The sequence below is a fragment of the Corvus cornix genome, chromosome 20 (assembly GCF_000738735.6).
Source record: "Corvus cornix cornix isolate S_Up_H32 chromosome 20, ASM73873v5, whole genome shotgun sequence".
Lineage (NCBI taxonomy): Eukaryota > Metazoa > Chordata > Aves > Passeriformes > Corvidae > Corvus > Corvus cornix.
This window is the reverse complement of record NC_046349.1, coordinates 6,449,131-6,469,276: the sequence shown is the minus strand read 5'-3', so window position 1 is coordinate 6,469,276 and position 20,146 is coordinate 6,449,131. Positions and strand designations below refer to the sequence as shown.

The following is a 20,146-nucleotide window of genomic DNA, read 5'->3' as shown; positions in this document are numbered from 1 at the left end:
GGTTGTGCTTGAGCTTGAAATCTACTGTGGTTTACTGTAGCCCAGAGGAGGCCACCAAGACAATCAGAGGGATGGAGCCCCTCTCCTGTGAGGAAGTCTGAGGGAACTGTGTTTCTTCACCCTGGAAAAGAGAAGGCTTTTGGGTGATTTAATTGTGGCCCGCCAGTATCTGAAGGGAGCCTACAAGAAAGATGGAGAGAGACTATTTACAAGGGTATGGAGTGACAGGACAAGGGGAAATGGCTTCAAACTGACACAGAGTAGGTTTAGATTGGATATTAGAAAAGAATTCTTCCCTGTGAGGGTGCTGAGGCCCTGGCACAGGTTGCCCAGAGAAGCTGTGGCTGCCCCATCCCTGGAAGTGTTCAAGGCCGGCTTGGATGGGGCTCTGAGCAACCTGGTCTAATGAAAAGTGTCCCTGCCCAAAACAGGGGGATTGGAACTAGATTATCTTTGAGGTCCATTCCAACCCAAGCCATTCTATGGATCCATGATTTACACAATGAGAACTCTTGGCTCTGGCAAGCCTTGAGGAACATCAGGAAAAAAGAGAAGCTACTAATATGGGTGCCTTGCACAGCCTCTCTGCAGCTCATCCCATTTTATGTCCATAAAATACTGACATCCTGGGACTGGCAGCAGGAAACCAGGGCAGCTGCAGGTGCCCTTCTAAAGCAATTCTGCAGGCTACAAGGACAAAAGAACTTTATAACCAATCTGACCTTGGACTCCTCAACAGTGAGAAGTCCCTGTGACAAGTCACAATACCCTGTGTAGTGTGGTGGAAGTTGGGGCACAGAGTTAAGATTTTATTGCTTCCTGGCCCAGCACTGCAATAGAGCAGCAGCTTGGCTTTCCAGCCACTTTACCTACACAGTCATTTTCAGTCAGAGCTTGACATACTCTTACACAGTTATTGCCCATAAACCAAGTCATTCACTGGGCTACCCCTACTTCACTGGAACCCATCATTTAGCCTGTACCAGTCCTCCCATAAAGGCTTTAAGTTTGCTTTACTAAACTCGAATCTAAGAGATGATTTTCTGACACATAATCTATAGTGAAGGACTCCTAACTGTTCTCAAATCAAAGTACCCTCAGGCTTAAGATTACCCTGCCTTTTATTCCCGAAGAAGACTTTCAGCAAGTGCAAAATATCAACATGCTAAAATATGTACACTGAGCTGGGCAATTACCCCAATGTTTGATGAATGGCTCTCAAATTGGACACCACCCAAATTCCTGTTGAACATTTCCTATGCCTCATTTGGTTACTGTGATTTACCAAAAAAAAAAAAAAAACCAACCCCAGGAAAAATGTCAGGACAGAGTTTGTAGCAAAGAAGGCAAAGCTAAATGACATAAATTGTGCAAGTCACCCTCACTCTTTTCTAGTATCACAGTTCCAGTAAGGAGAAACACTGCTTTGGAAGTCCACTGGATAAGGCTTTCAATATGTAATAATGAGTTTATGAATGTTTGTGCAGAGACTTCTGGAACCAGGAGGATTTAATTCCAAAGAAAGCCACACAAAAATCAGTCTCTAAGTAGAAGGTAAAATGTTCTTTTTAATAACATGGACACTCAAAACAGTAAATGAAGAATCAACCATTCCTCAGTTTATTTAAAATTACAATGTCAAATTGCAATGATTTGATGTTGGTGACCCTTTATCAGAGGAAGTGAAGATTTCTTTTGCTGATTATCTCAATGTTTTCTATACAAGATTTCTTATCACATTTTGTTCAGTTTATACACACACAGACCACTCCTTGTATATCTTCATGTTAGTTAATCACATTTACCATCTTAAAGGTCTTGATATCTGCAAATTTATCACAGGAGAAATTAACAAGTAGATGTTTGGGACCCGCCTCAGAAGGGATAAGTTTAAACTTGGTACTGGATTTCTCACTGGCTTTCAGTGGTGGTATGCTACAAAAAAGGAAACAGAGGGAAAATATAAGTTGAAAACAGGCTTATGCATCATGCTTGAGTTTCTTCACTAATCATCTTTCACCTGGAGTAAGAATTCTTATCACTTCAGAGTAAGATGGCCATGAAAAGACCACACATGACTTGGCTATCTGATAAGTATTTAAAGCCTCAAATCCATACATTAGGGCTCTCAAAAATTCATTATGCAGTAACCCAGATAAGCCCACAAAGAGGGACATAATAATATGTGAGATAAGACTTCATGCAGAACAGAGGGTGTAAGACATTACTCAATCATTGCAAAATATAATCTGAGAGCATGAAGAATGTTAATTCCAATGCCTGAATTAGAACAGATTATAGCACCAAGAAAACCTCGGTGTTTACAGAGCAGGAAATTTTGAATGGAGGTTAAAATGTTTTACACCAGTGTATTTTGTAATTCTTGGAAACTCTTGTTAATGTTTTTCCCTTACCCTGTAATATTGTCTTGTCTTGCCTGAGGATAAAATTGTATGGGATAGACAACATGAGGCTGGTAAATTCCCTCAGGAGAGCTCATAAATGATGGGATGGACCATTCCTAATTGCTCAAGTGCAAATGGCAATGTTAAGTTGCTGTGTTTGTTTGTTTGTGTTTGCTTGTGTATTCAGTTAAAGAGCATGTTCCCATATCCCAGGTATTTTCCAGAAATAACTGCCTTTGTTAGGATTTGTTGATATGCTAAGCATGGAGCAGACTTGGCTTTGTGCTTTTCAGAGGTCCCACCCTGTGAGAGCGCAACCTGTGTCTAAGCAGTACTAATTTTTGTTCCCAAAGCTGAGACTGGTGTATCTGCTTTTTACATGTATTTCTACCTGTTGGATATAAATATAATTTGTTTAGAATGCTGAGCACCCAGATTGGCACCTGCAGTCCATTTAATAAAGTGAAAAAAAAAATCCTTGTTAATATAGGTTGTAATTTGGGTAAGTATGGACAGAAATAGTCATGTATCCTATTGTTGGCCTTTGATCAGAACAAGAAGGTGCAACCTGTCTAGCCTATAGCAGAATAGACAGCCTCAGCAACATTTACAGCTTGGGTAAGCATGAATTTTTTTTCCTGGAACTGTGTGCTCCTGCTAGATAGGCAGGAAAACAAGTTCTGTCCAATTATGACAGCAATTATTTGACCTCCCAAACCGTGGAGCCAAAGCCCAGCCTAGATGAAGGGCTGGTTCATTGCTGTGTGCTTTGTTATGAGATGTTACACACTGAGTGGCCTCCCAAGTTACAGCAAGAAGAAAATGATGTCTCATCCCATAGTCCAGTTCCAACTCATCCATGCCCACATTCTTGCTCATGTATCTTTGACAGCAGAAATCAGACATTTCTCATACTTACCGTAACTCCAGGATTCCTCGGAGCAGGTCATTGCCTTCCACCTGCAGCACACAGTCCTTCACCTCTGTATTGGTAGGATTGGTAAATGCCACTTCCACAACCACCTCTTCATTCACTTTTGCTTCACCAAGTACCTGTGCAAAGAAAATCCTTGTGAGGCCAGGTTCTCAGTGGTCTTTTCTATCTGAGCCTTTTCAGGCATCAGAAGAGGAGGTATTAGGAGATGCTGTGATGGACCGTGGCAGAATGTGAGCAGAACATTTCTTTCAGGGAAGAAAGTGCTCATAAACAGCTCACTTTCCCTTTTCTCTGCCACTGCAGTTACAGCAAAGGAAATTTACCTGTATGTCGATGGCAGGATTGTCCAGGGTGATGTTTCTTTGCACGAGCACTTGAATCCCATCTTCTACATGACACAAAGCTGTGACCTGGATTGTTTTGTCTGTAGTTAACTGCTGCTGGTATTCAGGATACTTTATCTTAATGGGAAATTGTTTTTCTGGAAGGAAAAAAAAAAAGGAATTGGTACATGCTTTTATAAGCCCACAGAGCTTCATACTTAACATTAGTATTTTCCTTTTATGCTGTCACTAGGACTAGGAGGGCCTTCAACCATCACTGCCAAAATTAATTCATGCAAGTCTATCAGTTTGCTTTAGATAGATCGTGATTTTTTCAATGTTATCCCTTCTCCATTCCCTATTACTGTATTGCCTGGCTTGTTTTCCTCCCTATTGCTCTGAAAGATGCAACAGTGGGAGTTTAAGGAGTTTACTGGTGCCTCTCCAGAAGTTAAGTTACATACTAAAGAAATTAATTATTATTTCTGCTTCTTGCTAATGACTTGAAGCCTAAGATTAATACAGGATACTATCAGTTGTGATTCAATGATCTTTCACCTCACTTTAGAGATGCTGATATATCTCTTATCCCAGGCTCCTAATGGTAACATTTTCCAAAATGTGAAAAGTACCTGGGAACATGATAGTGGGACACATGCCTTGTTAATGTATGTGCAATGTAATATTTTTCTCAGCCTTTTCTTTGTAGGGATTTAAGATTGCTGTTTGTTAGAGCTTTTTCCCCCAAGCTGACCAGCCTCCAGTGCCCATTTACTGATAAAACCATTATGATTAAAAGTTATTTGAAAAATTACCTTCCTTTGGAGCCAGAGTGACAGATATGGAGTCCTTCCAGATCTCATTAACTGGTCTTCTAGTATACAGAGTACTCCATGCAGTCATATTTACATTTACAGTCTTAGCATCAGATTGTAAATTTTCAAGAACCAGAAGTAGGTTGAGATCTTTGCCAACTTCTAAAGAGCCAGCCACCTTGAATTTCCCTGAGATGTCAGGCTTCTGTTCAATTTCCTCTTGTGTCGGTGCTGTAGGATCAAATTTATCCTCAAGTCCTAGCTTCTTACGGGCTTTTTTAAAAATATCTCTTTCTTTTGCAGAACCTGTCAGGGAGAGCCATGAAAATTATCCTCAACAGTTAACATGCATCTCTTATTTTACCTGGCTGCTGGAGACAAGCTAGAAGGACGTAGTGTCTGTATTTAGAGATAAATAGACCTTCTGTTTTCCACAGCCATACCTCATTTTCTGGATCTGCAGTCAGTAATGTCACTGTCCTTCTAATAACTTTTTTTTTTTAACATAAAATCTTAAGTCTAAAGTTTCTCTTTCCCCATTTTTATCCCTTTTTATGGCTGTAACATTTAGAAATGTGAATTCTTATTTGCTAGTACAGAGAAGGCCCCAATGTTGGGGAAGGCTGATGGCACTGTGTGGTGATTTGACTCTGGCTGGCAGCCAACCATCCACCCAGCACCTCATTCCCCATTTCCATAAGAGGGGAGAAGGCTCATGGATTGAGGTAATGACAGTTTAACAGGGAAAGCAGAAGCTGCCCATGAGCAAAGGAAAAAGAGAAACACAAATGGGCACAATCAGACCCAAAGGACTGACAAGGTGCTGTGCTCTTGGACCCTTTGAAAGAGTTTCTTCTCCTGGGCCTAAGTGCTGGTTTAGCTTAGGTTTCTGTAACAGGCCTTTCATCCTGCAGACAAATAACTGAACTGTAGCCTAGTTCTCACTAAGCAGAGGCAGACATTGCATGTCAGCAATAGGCAGATGGAACAGTAAATGCTTTCTTTGGGGATACTTGGACTTGCCTTATTTACGTCCCATAAAGCAACTCCATATTAGAAAAGGCAAGCCAGTATTTTTTTCACTCAGTACCTTTTCTTCCCTCTTCTGTATGAATCAAATAAATAAAGTATAAATTCTGCTCCTACTTTATAAAAGCACAAAATTTCCCACAAAGAGACTCCAAGTTTATATACTTTTGGGAATGAAGCAGCTGTGTGATCAGAACAACCAGTGGTTTTACTTACCTTCCTCATATTTATAATCACTGGTGACATCTACACGATCATCTCTACCAACTGCCTTTGTACTGATGGAGACACCAATTTCTGTAGATGTAGAGAATATTAAAGTTTTCTTTCCAGTTGCAGAGTCATAATTCCAGTACATACAGTCTGCATTCACTTCTGCAAACACGAATGGGCAGTCATAGTCCAGATCTACTTCTCCTTCTTTGATGGCATACCGTGAGGCAGGACCACACTGATAAATTCCTACAGCATCAAGGAAAAAGAATTTAGGCATAATTAGGTCTTTGACAGTAAGCAGATTATTAGACAGATATTTATCACTGACTCCTGAATTACCCAATGCTGCTGTCCCATTCAAGCCCTTTCATCCACATAAACCCTCATACCAGGCCAGTCATCAATGTATCTTGTGTTTACTCTGAGAGTACACTTGATTTTTTTATATTATCCCTTAATTTTCAATGGCCTTTGATACCTACATTGGAAATACAGGAATTGCTGTAAAAACTGCTCCTGGAAGTCTAGCTTCTTTCTTGGCATCCACAGATGATCTGAAGCTAATGCAACCGATAAAGTATTTTCTTCTGCAGCTATTTCTGAGCAGGTTGACAAATTGCTTTTACAATGATTTTACTTTTTTTCCCCTTCTCTCTAAAAGTGACTGACTTTATAATTTTTCAACATTATTCCTGAAATAAAATTTGAATACCTCCACTTTGTTCTTGGGGAGTTGCATCCAGAACTTGCCATCCACTGTATGAGGGGCCCAAGTCGTTGCGTGTAAACCAGCTTTCATTCCAGACGTGGAAATTCCTGTGTGCAAGAATGAACAAAGTAAGCCACTAGTATGTATTCATGAGTTCCTGTCCACATCCTTTAATCAGCCATTTTAGTTAAATGGATCAAATGCCTTCATTTGCACAGGTTCTTATCTGAGACTCACCACTTCTACCCTGACCCTGACTACATTAACTAGAAAGGTGCTGAAAATTGCATTGTGGAATAAATATAAATGCTCAAGGGCAGAAAACAAATTTGTGAAATTATACAAAATGCCTTGAGAGGCTATTCTTCTCCAAAAGCTATGGGCCCATGCACTTCCTTAGTTATAGCTGGTTTCTTTCTGGCACAATGCTACAGTTATACATGTCACTTATATTTAGAAGGGGTCCAGAACAAGAAGGGGAGTAAACAGTCAAAAAATGAGGGACTACTGCTCTTTGCTGAATGCAAGCTTGTTTGAACTGCATTTGATGCTTAATAGAAGCAGTAGTTAAATTATTTTCACTGCAAATGATACCACTACAAGAAAAGCAAATAAAAAAAAAAAGGCAGGAAAGCTGTCTCTGTTGAACTTTTACAGTTTCATGTGAACTGGTTTTGAAGAAGAGTTTCAAACTAGGTTAAGTCCCCACTGTTTGATACATCCAGTGCAATATTGCAAATTTTCAATCATCTGTGGTGTCGTATCTGTAACTTTGCCTGCCCTGGCTTCAATTAGCTGTTGTAATTTGGGTCACAATTCTTTCCTTAACTGAGAAAGAATGAAAACACCAAGTCTGGTACTATTATTTTGTAGTATTTTTTTATTGATCGTCTCTGTGTGTGTAGTAGTTTTTAAGGCAATTTTTAAGAAGATAAAGCATTTGCCATTAGAAGCTATGCTCTGCACCTGAGGACACTATAGGCATTGACAAGCTCTAATATTAAATATTGAGCCTTACCATATGCTGTCAGCTCCCCTCTCCAAATGATTTCCATCTGCATCATAAAATTCATCCACACGCAGATTTTCATCTGCATCATGGGCAGAACTGAAGTTTGTAATTGTACGAGTGGGAATCCCCAGACATCTAAGCACTAAAGAGTGAAGAGAAAACCACAGTCAGGAAGCAATATTTCTGCAGGTTTCATATAGCATAGTAATGTCTTCAGAGACTTCCATATAGGAAGTATTATTAGTGCTTCATTTAACAGAATCTGTGCAATGTCAGTCATGTGTGTGACATAAAACATACCTGTAGTCAATACTGCTGCAAAAACCCAACATTGTCCATATTTAACAGGTTTGAATCCTGATTTCTTCCAGCTTTGCAGGATTTCACCACTTCCTGTCCAACTGCTGGGATTTTTACCACCCTCATATTTTCCACTCCAGTTTCCTAGCACCACCCCTAGGTCATCATTGGCGTTGACCTGAAAAGATATTCACTAAATCTATGATGAGGTAAATTAAGAGTTTACTACCTGTCTGAAAGGGGCCTGGGAGTTACAGAAAATGCCATATTGAATTTGAGCCAACAGTGCTCCCTCCTCAAAAAGGGAAAGCTCACAGTAGACAGCACTGGGAAAAGTGTGACCAGGAGGTTGAGGGAGGTTGTTAACCCCCTTTAATTATCCCTAGCAAGGCTGTGCCAGGAGTCCTGTCTCTAGTTTGGGGTCTCTCAGTTCAAGGGGATGTTGAGACACTGAAGAGGACTCAGGAGGGAGGGCTACCCAAATGGTCAGGGGTCCTGGAGCACACAATCTACAGGGAGAAGTTGAGTGCAGTGGCCTAGTTCTGTCTGGTTAAGGAGGGTGGGGGGAATGTAAAACCAGCTTAAAACCATTTGAATGTGTGTTCTAACAAACCTTTCTCTTTTATATACCAAGAGGCAACAGCAGAAAGCTGCAGCTTGGGAAAATCATATTTGACATAAGAGACAAATTCCTCATTAGGAGGGTAGTGCAGCTCTGGACTGCTCACCCATAGAGGTGGCAAATCCATGGCTGAGCTGATCTACAGTAGTAGTACAGAAGTACCACTGTACTTCCACTTCAAATGGCTGGCTGGACTAAAGACCTCCAAGGAACTGGTCCCTCAACCACCCCATGTCTTATATTTTCAGTTCGACTCCTGGATATCAAAGTGATAAGTATCAGAACTACCCCAGAGGAGATAAATCTAGGAGGCTCAGATCAGATGACCATGTAGGGGTTTCTCTGGCCCATACTTCACCACCCATAATATCTGGTGCATACAGAGGCCTAAAATTCTCTAAGAAATGTCTTCATATTTACTTTCATTGACTACTTTTAAAGGACACTTAGTAGTTTGGACTTTTTGAACATGTTGCTTACCATTGCACTGAGAACACGGCCCAGATACCTGGGGTCATGTCGGTGAGATACATCAGTGACAGGATCCTGACGGTAGTATAAACTTCGATCCATTATGGAGAGGCAAATATTGAGGATATCTCCTTGAAACTATGGTACAGAAATAAATCAGTGTTGTGGAAACACAGATTAGTCTACAAAAAATCAGGATGCAGAGAGCCATATAAGGATTGAATGTTTTTTGTTAATCACCAAATGAAGTGCTGCAGAGCTCAGCCAGGCATTACCATATAAAAATGTGGCCACAACAAACTCTGAAGATCAGAAGTCACAGAGCTTTTCAAAGCTTGTAATCTGTGGACTCGAAGCCTCTCAAGCATTGCTGCAGTACTTTACTACTCTAAGGCTACTTAGTCTTAGTAAAGACATAAAGGTGTCTGCTGGCTGCACTTCCAATGTAGAACAGGGACTAGTAAATTACAAATTCTCGTATTGATCACTGAAACAGGGCTTGGGACAAGTGCTGATTTCAACACCAGAGTCCTGCACTTCATAGATATGCAACGAACTGGAAAAAGCAGATGACCCAGTTCATGCAAAAACAATATCTGGTGACCCAGTTCATGCAAAAACATTTACCTGGCCAAAGTTCCATCCAAAGCTGCTGATACGATTTTTATTGCCTGCAAAAATTATGCCAAACTCTTCTAGCACATATTCCTCGCACTCAGCCTTGTTAGGCATGAACACATCATCACCTGAAAAACCAAAACAGAGAGATGTACAAATATGGCAGGCAAAATAAAACAAAACCTCAGGAGTCTTGCTCTCTGTCTATAAGAGTGCTAATAGATAGCCACCCTTTGCTGTTCTTGCTGCTATAAACAGATCATGCAACTCGGGATCTTCTACAATTAGAGAAAGGGGTGGGAGGTGTCTGAGTGAAGAGGGAGGTATGACACTGCCAAATCTGTGAGAAAATGGTAAATATGACTCTTTTTTTGGTTCTGTAGAGGCCAGACACACTCTTCTAAACTTGTGCAGCAGGAGGCAAGCTCTGTCAAAAGCAGAACTTTATCTTTTAGGACAGTGAGCTCTTCAGTATGTATATGCTACAGAGCTGATTTTTCATACCAGAAGGTCCTAAGAAACTGTTAGACACATTTTTTTTTGGTCACTGATACATTATGTTGTCAATGTTCAGCTGCTATATTAAAGTATAGATCAAATGGAGAAGCTGCAAATGTTAATGAAGCTAAAAGCAACTTTGGTCTTTAGAGGAATTTCGACATGTTCATACCTGAAGACCAAGGGTTAAAAAGCAGAACAAAAGTGCCAAGACTTGCTGGAGAGGAGCTGCCAAGTTGAACACTCAGCTTGTAACGTCCAATGACAGCATTATGCGGGCTGGAAATGGAGACGCTCACAGAGTTGGAACTGGTGGACTGTAGAACTGCACTCCAGCCCTCCTTGCTCACTGTGCTGGAGATACCAAATGTGGCCAGGGTCTTGGTTGCCTTTGAGGGTTTTGGACCTTTTAAGAAAAACAAACAACATTTCTTTTTCCATGCCTTGCTGAAATAGAGATTTAGTCATCAACAAACTCAGCAGGGATGTAGCCCTCCCCTCAGATGAATTTGTGCCGTATATTGGCAACTGAAGGAAGCTGTGGCTGCTTACTGAGGTAGGAGTAATACAACAAACACCTCACACAGTTCCATGGCTATGTGAGCGAGCATGTTGGCTCTGAGGTATTCTCTTGCTGCTCTGTAGTGCATATAAGGCCAAAAGAATATCCTGAGGCAGCATTACTCTCTCTGTGAAAGAAGCTGGGGGCCATACCTGTTTCTGCAAGGAATATTAAATTTTGCTCAGGCTTTTCTGTTCCATTGAAGGTGATACTGAAGGCCTGTCCTCTCCTCACAATCAGTTCTTCACTAGAAAATTTACTTGTGTGGTGTTCTCTTGCATTTTCTTTCAGATGCCAGTTGGTACTTGGCTGCGTTGCAGCTAGAAAAAAATGAGAAGAGCAAGAAAACTTGAGGGTACATCCAAAGAAGAAGGAGCACAAACACACTCTGAAGAATTGCTTATTACTTTCTACAGGTAACTGGTAACTATGTGAGGCTTCCACCAAAATTAAAAATAATTTAGATGTGAGCTTTGTTTTTCTTAAAGAGACTCCATTTTGCATAGGCTGTTAGAGATTATCTGCATAATTAAATATAGGAGTAGTATATCCTGTACTAAAGGAAAATCAGAAAGGCATCTAAGAGAAAAGAAACCTGAGAGAATTGAATATTTGTGAGTTACTTGGATAAAAATCTGGCTGAACTCAATTCTATCAAGGTGTCATTCATTCTGACATGGTGTCATCCTAACAGAGGCACAGCCTTGGTGCCTGTGAATGAGGAATAAAGAAACCTGACTGAGCTGGAAAACAGTTGTGTATTTTAAGCCATGATGCCATCTCTAGCTCCATTATGTCCCACAGCTGCCACTGTTGGAAGCACCTAACAAGAACATGTTGATGGACACTGGGCTGTCATTGGCGCTGGGAGAGGTGGCAGAATTGGAGAGAGGACACTACTAAAATATGCTGTAGAAAGTTCTTGCATGTGAACTATGGCTTCAATCAAAGGCCAGAGAATAAGCATCTGAGATTGGCTTGGATCTGACATCGTCAGAGCCTATGGAGGGATTTCTAGTAAGAGATGGCTTGATGGTTTAAATGAAGTGCAGAAGTACAGAAGAAAAAGATTTTTTCTCCGCCTGCGAAGAGGGAGAATAGGGAAGAGTAAGAGTGTGGTGCTTAGGAGTGGAAAATTGTTACCCTGTGCCATCATCGAGTAAAAAAATAATCATCCTATGTTCAACCAGATTTATTCATGTAAAGATTTTTTTACAGCATGGTCTTAAATTTATCAAGTTCAGACAAGCCTTAAAATAACTACATTGGTAGTTTTAGCAATGTAGTCACAGTCCAAATGGAGAGGAACATGGGTTTTTTACAGTATTGATGCGAGAAGCATGAATGAGTTTCTGAGGAACATATCTACTATTAAAAAAAAAATCTTCTGCAACTTAGTGGTGAAGCACATCTATTGTAGAACGAGCTGAGGGCTCAGGCAGTTTTGCCTTTAAAAAGGCAGGAGTTGGAAAATCAACATGGGATGATTTATAATAAAGGTCAGTTTGCATATCTATAAATATTAGCACATGAGCAAAAACCCACCACAGCAACAAAGCAACTGCTAAAAAACCCCCCAAATTTTTGTATACTCTCTGCCTTAACTTCAGGTTTCAGCCTTCTCTGCTCATTGCAGCCTTCCTCAGCCTTTGCAATGATACATTCTGCTTTCCTTCTTTCTCTCATGTCAGATTTGTCAGTCTATCATTTGCACTTTTCTGACAACTCCAAATAGCTGCAGACTTTCCCCTCCTATTTGCAAAATACAACATTTTTATGTCAGTTAATATACCTGTGCTGCCAAACCTTGTTCTGATAAGCTTGCTTTTCCCAAGCACACAATAAATGAAAAAATGCAATTCCCGTGAAAATCCTTCTCCTGACTCTTGATGGAAGAATTTTCTATTACTTTTTTCTTGGATCAAAACTCCTTAGAGAAGTAGTGATCTCTCAGTGTCCATTGCAGAGCTGAACATGATGTATGGATGTAAGAAAATAACTAACAGCATCACGGGATGGGCTTCCCCCTTGCTCACCTTGGCCCATATCTGATCAATACGTCCTCTGTAGGCAGCTTCTGAAGCTTCCTCTGAATGGCCTCCTCTACTTCTGCTGGCTCAAGGAATGACTGATGCCTTTCACTTCTTAAAATCTGTTTGCAATGTTTCCTCTGGGGGTGGAGTTTGAGAGGCTGCCTTTGCCCCCAGCCTTGATCTGAGCGGTGGGGCTTGACGATTTATTTTTTATTCATTTTTTTCTTCTCTCAGTCCTCACATCCTCATCTTGTTTCCTTGAAACTTAACATCTGAAGCTTGGACAATATTCATTCCTAACAGTCTGGCCACTTGTTAAGAGTTTTTCAATGTATTTAAAGTTATAAGAACTTCAGCGTTTAGCTGCTTTTCTTGCTACTATAATGATAGAGCATAACTCCTTCTTGTAAAACACTGTTTTTAATTTGAAATACTTCATGAGCAATATTTACAGGGACATTTTCTTTAAATTAATTCCCTAAATCTGTTGTTTCGGAGCTGCTTGCCACCCCCCCCCCCCCCCCCCCCGGCATTGTAGCAATTGCAAAACAATGACCAATCTATTGTCTCTGCCTCAGGTCCAATCAGGGCCAAATTTAAAGAGCCATTTTTTCATTTATCACATGATTTCTGTTTAACTCTGTTCAATAGACAAGCACTCCATGTCATATTTGCATGACACACTACAGTGACAAAAGGTAAGTACAGTTGTGACTTGTGATATAATATCTATCATTGTTTTCAGCTGGTGCACTACTATTTTTTCATAAGACATCTCTGACCATGCTATTGGCAATGCAAATTTATGCACAAAAATCCTCCACTTAATTTCAAGGAGAGTGAATTTTTTTTATGCTTTGCAGGTGGGTCCCCTTTCTATTAAGAAAGAGACTAATTTTGATACTTTTATGGAACTACCTGTAAAATTTGATAAACTCAACACACATCTTACAGATACCTCTCAGGGATACCATCATGCTGGACTGGGCATAGCTGTACACGTTCCCAAATTCCATCATTTTAGTTGGCTGGGCTCAGCCTTCAGTAGCCCAAATTGTTCTGTTATCAGGTTTGGATCACATTTAGAAAGTCTAGAATTGAACCTTGCTCAACCCATTTCATATACAGACGTGTTTCATTCCTGTTTCTTATAAAAAGGTGTTGTTACAAGAAACAGTTTTTACCTGGCTATGATTCAGACCTCTGCTTTGAATCTCTGTTCATTAATTGTATTTAATCTTAAGAGGGACCATGGTTTATCACTTGCAAAGCCCAATTGTGATAAGACTAGTTCTTAAATTTAAAATGTCTAGAATTTGGTTAGAATTTTTGATGTTAAGACATACTTTCCTATTCATACTTTTAAATACTGTTAAATGTCACACAAACAATTTTCAGAATAAATTTAATATTTCAGGCTATCCTTGGGTACACAGCAAACCGTTTTTCTTTGATAGGAAGGTTAGTTGCTTTGATAGGAAGTTAGTGTTGAAAGAAAAAGAACAACAGTTCATTTATGCTGGCAGACAGTATGTCAGGAAGAACAAGTTGTGGCTGTTGTGTCAGCTCCTGGTGTTTATTCCCAGCTCAGCCTAAGTTGCCTTGCGGGCCTCTGGTGTGCTTTGTTTGTAAAACAGATGAATGATACACACTGGACCTTTGGATTAAAGATTATGGGCAAAGGTTGAGAATGAGGGTTAAATTAATGAGAAATACTAACACTAGTCAGAACACACAGTCAGTCAAGCACAATGCATCTGACCCAGGCAGCTTCCTGGCCAAGTAGTGTTTGCAGAGCTTGAGTGGTGGCTGTAAATGTAGGAACTGTACAGGCAGGTGCTTGAAATTCCATGGATAGCAAGAGAAGACTCCTTTGGACCTCAGAAAATCGAAGCTACAAGCCACCTTACTATATTGTTTCATGTACCCAGAAGAAGGTATATCAGAATCATCTTTTGCAGACTGGTCCAGTCATATAATTCATAACATCCTTTTCCAGTAATACCCAGATTTTTTCCCCTCACCTCAGTAACTGTTAAAGAAATTAATATCTAGGACTAAGAGTTTCAGCACTGAACAGTGAAGGATATATTTGGTAACAGTCAAATTCCCCTCAGTATACTCCTTTCTCTCCTTCTTTCTAATGTTTTCTTTCACACCAAGTCTGTATGAATCCTCAGTGATACTTGAATTTTATGAAATGTCACCTATTATTAATTGTGCTTTTGTTCAGGATGGGAAATTATTACCTGCAATAGTCTATCTGCTCCTATGTTCTTTCTGAGCACAGCTCTTTTTTAACATATCCCTAAAGCATCATGCTGCAACCACATGGCCATGACTCATTGGGACCGCCTCAGTGGACTTGATGATCTTACAGGTCTTTCTCAACCTAAATTATTCTGATTCTGTGATTCAGTATCCTGAGAAGTTTGGGCTATTCTATCTCTTATCACATCCCGTTTTTGAATAATTAAGCAAGAAATTCCACCAGCAGCCCCCACTCCTGCTATCCTAGATACAGGAATTCAAGGGGTTTTCTACAGCTTTGCTTTATTTATGACCCAACTAGGGAGAGACCTGGGTCCCTGGAACAGTGGTGTGGACTGACCCACATTAGTACTTTTCAAGATTAGAACCACCTGATGTAAAATGATCAGGTCCATACGGAAAAATATTTGGCCAAGATCTCTTCTGAGCCTTACATATTGTCCAAGACATACTTCTTATTTTCTGTCTTCTTCTTCCACGCACATGGCTTAAACAGTAGGGACATTTGGAATGGAAGCTTGCAGCCTGCTGCAGCCTGAAGCCTTCCTGAAGTTCCTAACTCTTCCTGAAGTTTGACAATAACCTTCCTTTGAAGACAGCAGAACTTGGCACAATCATCTTCCATATTGTCTGTGTAAGAAGGGTACCCTGTTAGCTGGGCTCAGATCTTCTCTTGAGATCTTGGCTCGTTCTAGATGAGATGGCTTCTTCAGAAGGGAGGCTGACAGTGACATACTAGTGACATGCACTAATATCTGACCTTCAAAAACTACCATGGGACCAGGACAGAGGAATAAGCCAAACTGGCAGTGCAGAGACTGGGATGAACCTATGCTGGACTCTCCTGACAGCTCCCACATAGTCACACAGCACCTATTATTTATAGCCTATGATACTGAAATGTATTTCCCTACCTCTCCCATCTTCCACTGGAATGGAGTAAAGACATTATTTGGAAGTTTTAACTTCCAGTTATTGCTGCATACTCATCATGCAAGAATATCCCTGTGCAGGCTCCCATCACGGCCCTGCTCTGCTCCTCTCTTTGAGAATCCAGCATGTTGTCCCATTCTGCGGGCAGACGCTCCCAATGCTAATGCACAAACAAGATGCTTGCAGGTGTAACTCACGCCTTAATTGTAATGACACTGAAGCTTAAAAGTGACAGAAAGAAGCTGAGATAATTATTTTCAGTGTGAGACTATGAAACAAATTGTTAAATTTTTAGTAGCAATAGTGGTGCTGCAGACTATCAAAACCCTTTTAAAAATCAGGCAAACTCAGAGGAACCTTTTAGGTGCTTTTCCCTTTTCTTTATGCAAAACCTTCTGGATTCTGTTAAAGCAGGTCCATTAGAGACTGGCCCACAAATGCATAAAGATTTTCTGGGAAAAAAGGTGTGTCTGTCTGCAGGATGTGTGTCAGGGGATGGGAGGAGTAGGGACAGAGGAAGAGAAGGAGTGAAAACAGCTCTGTGCACACACACTGCACAGTTTTCAGCAAGCCCTCACAGTTTTTTATATAAAAAATTGTGCATGGTACCATGAGGAGCATCTGCTTGCAGTTCTGACATCTCCAGCTGAGCGGGGGCTTGGGTATTTCTTGGATGCTGGGTATTTCACAAGCAAGTGCTGATCGTGATCAGGAAATACCAGTTTGTTTGTTAAATGCTGTATTAAATGCTTCTTGCATTTCATGCAATAAGAAAATTGTCGTTGAGAAGGATAGACTGCTGTCTGAAATTTCAAGAGGAAGCTTTGAGAGAGAGCCCTGCTAAAATGTTCCAAGTTATTGGCAAATCATTGCTTAAAAGGAAGTGTTACAATGCAGAAACAATTGGTTTGTGGGTTTTTTCCCCCATTGCTGTAGATGAAGGTTTTAACTGTCCACCTTACTGTATAGTTCTTTTGTTAAAAAGAAGGATTTTTCTACTCAGTCTAATATTTCAGCTTTGCCTATCAAATTGTGTTTTGCTATTTATTTAAGCTCTGCTTAGAGGAGGAGATTTATGAAAAAATCTATAGCCCTGTGCTGATTGTATGGACCCAATTCCCTCCTAGCCTCAGTTTTGCTCTTAAACAAGTAAACATATAGATGGTATCACACTTAGCAGCTGCACTCAGATAGTCATTAACTAACCACTACCAGGCCAGACAAACAGCAGATGCTGTGAGGGATGCTGGCACAATGTCAAGACAATAACAGGAATTATTTCAGATAATAGATACATGGATAAACACTTGTGTTCTAAGAGTTTGTGCAATCACTTCTCCTAGAACTGTGAGAATGGGGTAACTGTGCCTCCCTTAAACTGCATGAGGGGAAAACAATGCATGTCAGTTCTGCACTTGAGCCCCTGATCTGTGGATGGTTCCTTTTTATTATTTTCCTTAGCTTGAAAAGCCTAAGTCACATAAAGCTAGCACAGCATGTGCTCTTCCTAGCATAGATAAAGTAGCATCATCTTAAAGTCAGGACTCATTTTATGCATTTATGAAGAGGACCTATTAAGAAAGTTGGGAACAAACTTTTAGCAGGGCTTGTTGCAATAGGACATGGGGTAATAGTTTTAAACTGAAGGACTCAATTTAGATGAGATACAAGAAAGAAGTTTTTAACACAGAGGGCAGCACAGGTTGCCCAAGGAGGTGGTAGATGCCCCATTCCTGGAAAAATGCAAGGTCAGAGTGGATGGGGCCCTGAGCAACCTGATCTAGTTGCAGATGTCCCTGCTCATTGCAGGGGAGCTGGAGCATTTAAAGGCCTTTAAATATCCCTTCCAACTCACACTATTCTATGATTCCATACATTTTTATACAAGTGCCAGCAAGTCAGGCCTAAGTGAGTACGTGGCCAATCTTACTAAAAGGTATTAATTTAATATCCTTTCTCCTAAGACTTCACTGCTGGACTTCTGTTTGCTTTGTTTGTGTTTTAAAGTGCCTTTGCCTTTCACACAAATTTTAAAAAATAGTTAAAATGGCACGACTGACTCTGGATCTGCAGGAAGAAATTCAGTCTGTAGTGTATCCTTCACATAAGTATTGCTCTTAACACAAGATTCATTCATACCTGACCTACTCTTTGATTCATTAAATTTCATGCTAAAATAAAGCTTGCAGTTTGCCACAACTTCTGCTCTATTTGCAATTTTACAATATTTTTAATATTTAACTATAATATAGCAATGGATGGATTATCTTCTTTTGCTTGTTTGCTTGTCTTTTATAAAATTCAGGAAAGAAGAACACTGAAACAACATATGCATAATTCTCAAAATGTTTTGTACTTCAACAATCAGAACCCTTTAGAAAACAACCCTGCAGAGAAAGCTAACACATGGTACATTATTCACTTTCCCATTCCATATGAACAAAGAGACTTTTTTTTTTTTTCCACTTACCAGCCATGCTCCTTTGCTCCTCTGTGCCTTGGACTTTGTATTGCTGTGAGCAACTGTAGACCTATATGATAAGACTTCAAGCTCTGGCTGTGTTGCAGCATTTATAGGGAAAACTTTAGGCCTCTCCTTATGTCCAAACCAATTATAATTCACATTAGGTGAGTGAGGCAGGTAAGTCATACCAGTGGTCATGTAAACTTCCTAGTAACCCTATATTAGCTCATGGGCTTTAAGACACTGGACTTGTGCAATTCAGGCCATTTATCCAGAAGGCTGATGAGATGCTTAGAAAAGCAGAGCATTTAATTGCATACCTGGAATCCAGAATTTCACATGCAATGATGCATCACTCAGCTAGGGATGTTTTTTGAGTCAGTATAAATTAATATCTCTTCCCAGTATGATCCAAAGTTGACTATTCATGCAATAAAAGTACACATTCATAATCAAATCCCCTCCCTATGAGTGTACTCATAAGTCTGGAAAAAAAACCTCAGAACTTTTCATTTGCCTCATCCGTCCTTTTTTGGGGATCACCACAGTAATGCTTTTGTGTCAGCCCCTCCTTAGAGTCTCTGTGAATTATACTAATGGTATGAATGCTGTATTGTAAGCTAGTAGTAACTTGACAAACCACGGAGCATTGAATAGCTTTGATGAGTGGATCTTGAGCGGTAACTCTCCCTGCACAGAGAGAAACTTCATCCCCGTAAAATAAAATGCTCATTTTGGAGCAAGTACAAATTATGACTATAATTTGTGTTTCAATGGTGGTTACTCATCTACTTTCTGACTATAAAGAGAGAATAATAAATGTTAAAATATCTTCATCAGCACATACAGGAAATCCTAAAGGTACGAAGAAAATGAATTTGTCAGAATGACCTCATAATATTTCTTTTTTTCAGGCTAATCCTTCATTTTCCATATCAGTGCTAGCAAACTGATCACAGATCTCTCTCTCTTCTGCCCTACACATACAGGAACTTCTGTTTCCTTACACTTATACAGACTTGAACAAGGTATTTTGCCTCTTCATTATTACTTCATCTCGCTTATCTACAATGACGAGAAGAGACTGAAGCAATCTCAGGAATGTCAGTGCTTACCTTGAAGAACTTGAAGGGTGGAAATTTCATAAGATCAGAAAGGGGCAAGCACAGTATCTGTATAAAATGGGGCAAGAGGCATGAAAAAGAGCTGAGAAATTACAGTTGACATCAACTAGTGTGATGCAAATTCCTGGAGAACACTGAAAGACATAAATTTCTTAGCATCTAGATGAATAACAGCCAGCTTAGATGTGCCAAGAAGTCAGCTGAGCCCATCAGAGGAGAAGAAAGAAGTGTCATCTATCACCACATGCTGACTTGGATTTGCAGCAAGATCCCACAGGGTATTTTCAAAAGTACACTTTGGAAACACTGATTACACAAGATTTCTATTAGTTAACTGCATAACTTGTTGTTAAAAAAACAAATGTTGCATTGCTTCAATGGATCACCATCAAACTGGAAGGGCATAGTGGCTGAAGTGCCATTAAAAGCTGCCTTGGAGCATTGACATTTTAAATATGCTCTTTTCTGTTGTTAATGTTGTTCAGCTGTAGCATTTTGTTAGCCCAGGGCTAATCTCAGCTGGATAATGTCAAGACTAGAGAGAATGGAGAGCTTAAAAAAAATAGAAGGATCAAGCTGGATCAGTCTAAAGCAGAGACAACTGCAGAGATACGATATTTTTGAATATGTAAAATGGTTATAGAAAGAGGAGGCCAACTGAGGAGTCATGGTCTTAAAAACTCTAGCCTTTGACTGAAGACTCTGAACTGAAACATAAAAATGGTGGCAGTGCAGAAAAGTGTTTAGCTAGACCCTCTGTGTAGGCTGTAAAAATGTTAATTTTTTTTTCCATAGAGATTAAGA

At 40.1% G+C, this 20,146-nt stretch overlaps 1 protein-coding gene across 1 annotated transcript; it reads right to left on the bottom strand.

Moving 5' to 3' along the window:
- Nucleotides 1–1,548: 1,548 nt before the first annotated feature.
- Nucleotides 1,549–18,331, bottom strand: LOC104687868 (protein-glutamine gamma-glutamyltransferase E). The gene is made up of 13 exons (XM_019284272.3): nucleotides 18,225–18,331; nucleotides 10,670–10,837; nucleotides 10,128–10,361; nucleotides 9,467–9,585; nucleotides 8,849–8,977; nucleotides 7,747–7,924; nucleotides 7,453–7,588; nucleotides 6,438–6,541; nucleotides 5,726–5,971; nucleotides 4,481–4,786; nucleotides 3,666–3,823; nucleotides 3,325–3,458; nucleotides 1,549–1,935 (listed from the first exon to the last, which is right to left on the bottom strand). The coding sequence occupies exons 1-13, from the start codon at nucleotides 18,229–18,231 to the stop codon at nucleotides 1,788–1,790; spliced, it is 2,067 nt and encodes a 688-aa protein (XP_019139817.1). The 5' UTR covers nucleotides 18,232–18,331; the 3' UTR covers nucleotides 1,549–1,787.
- Between the last annotated feature and the right edge of the window lie 1,815 nt (nucleotides 18,332–20,146).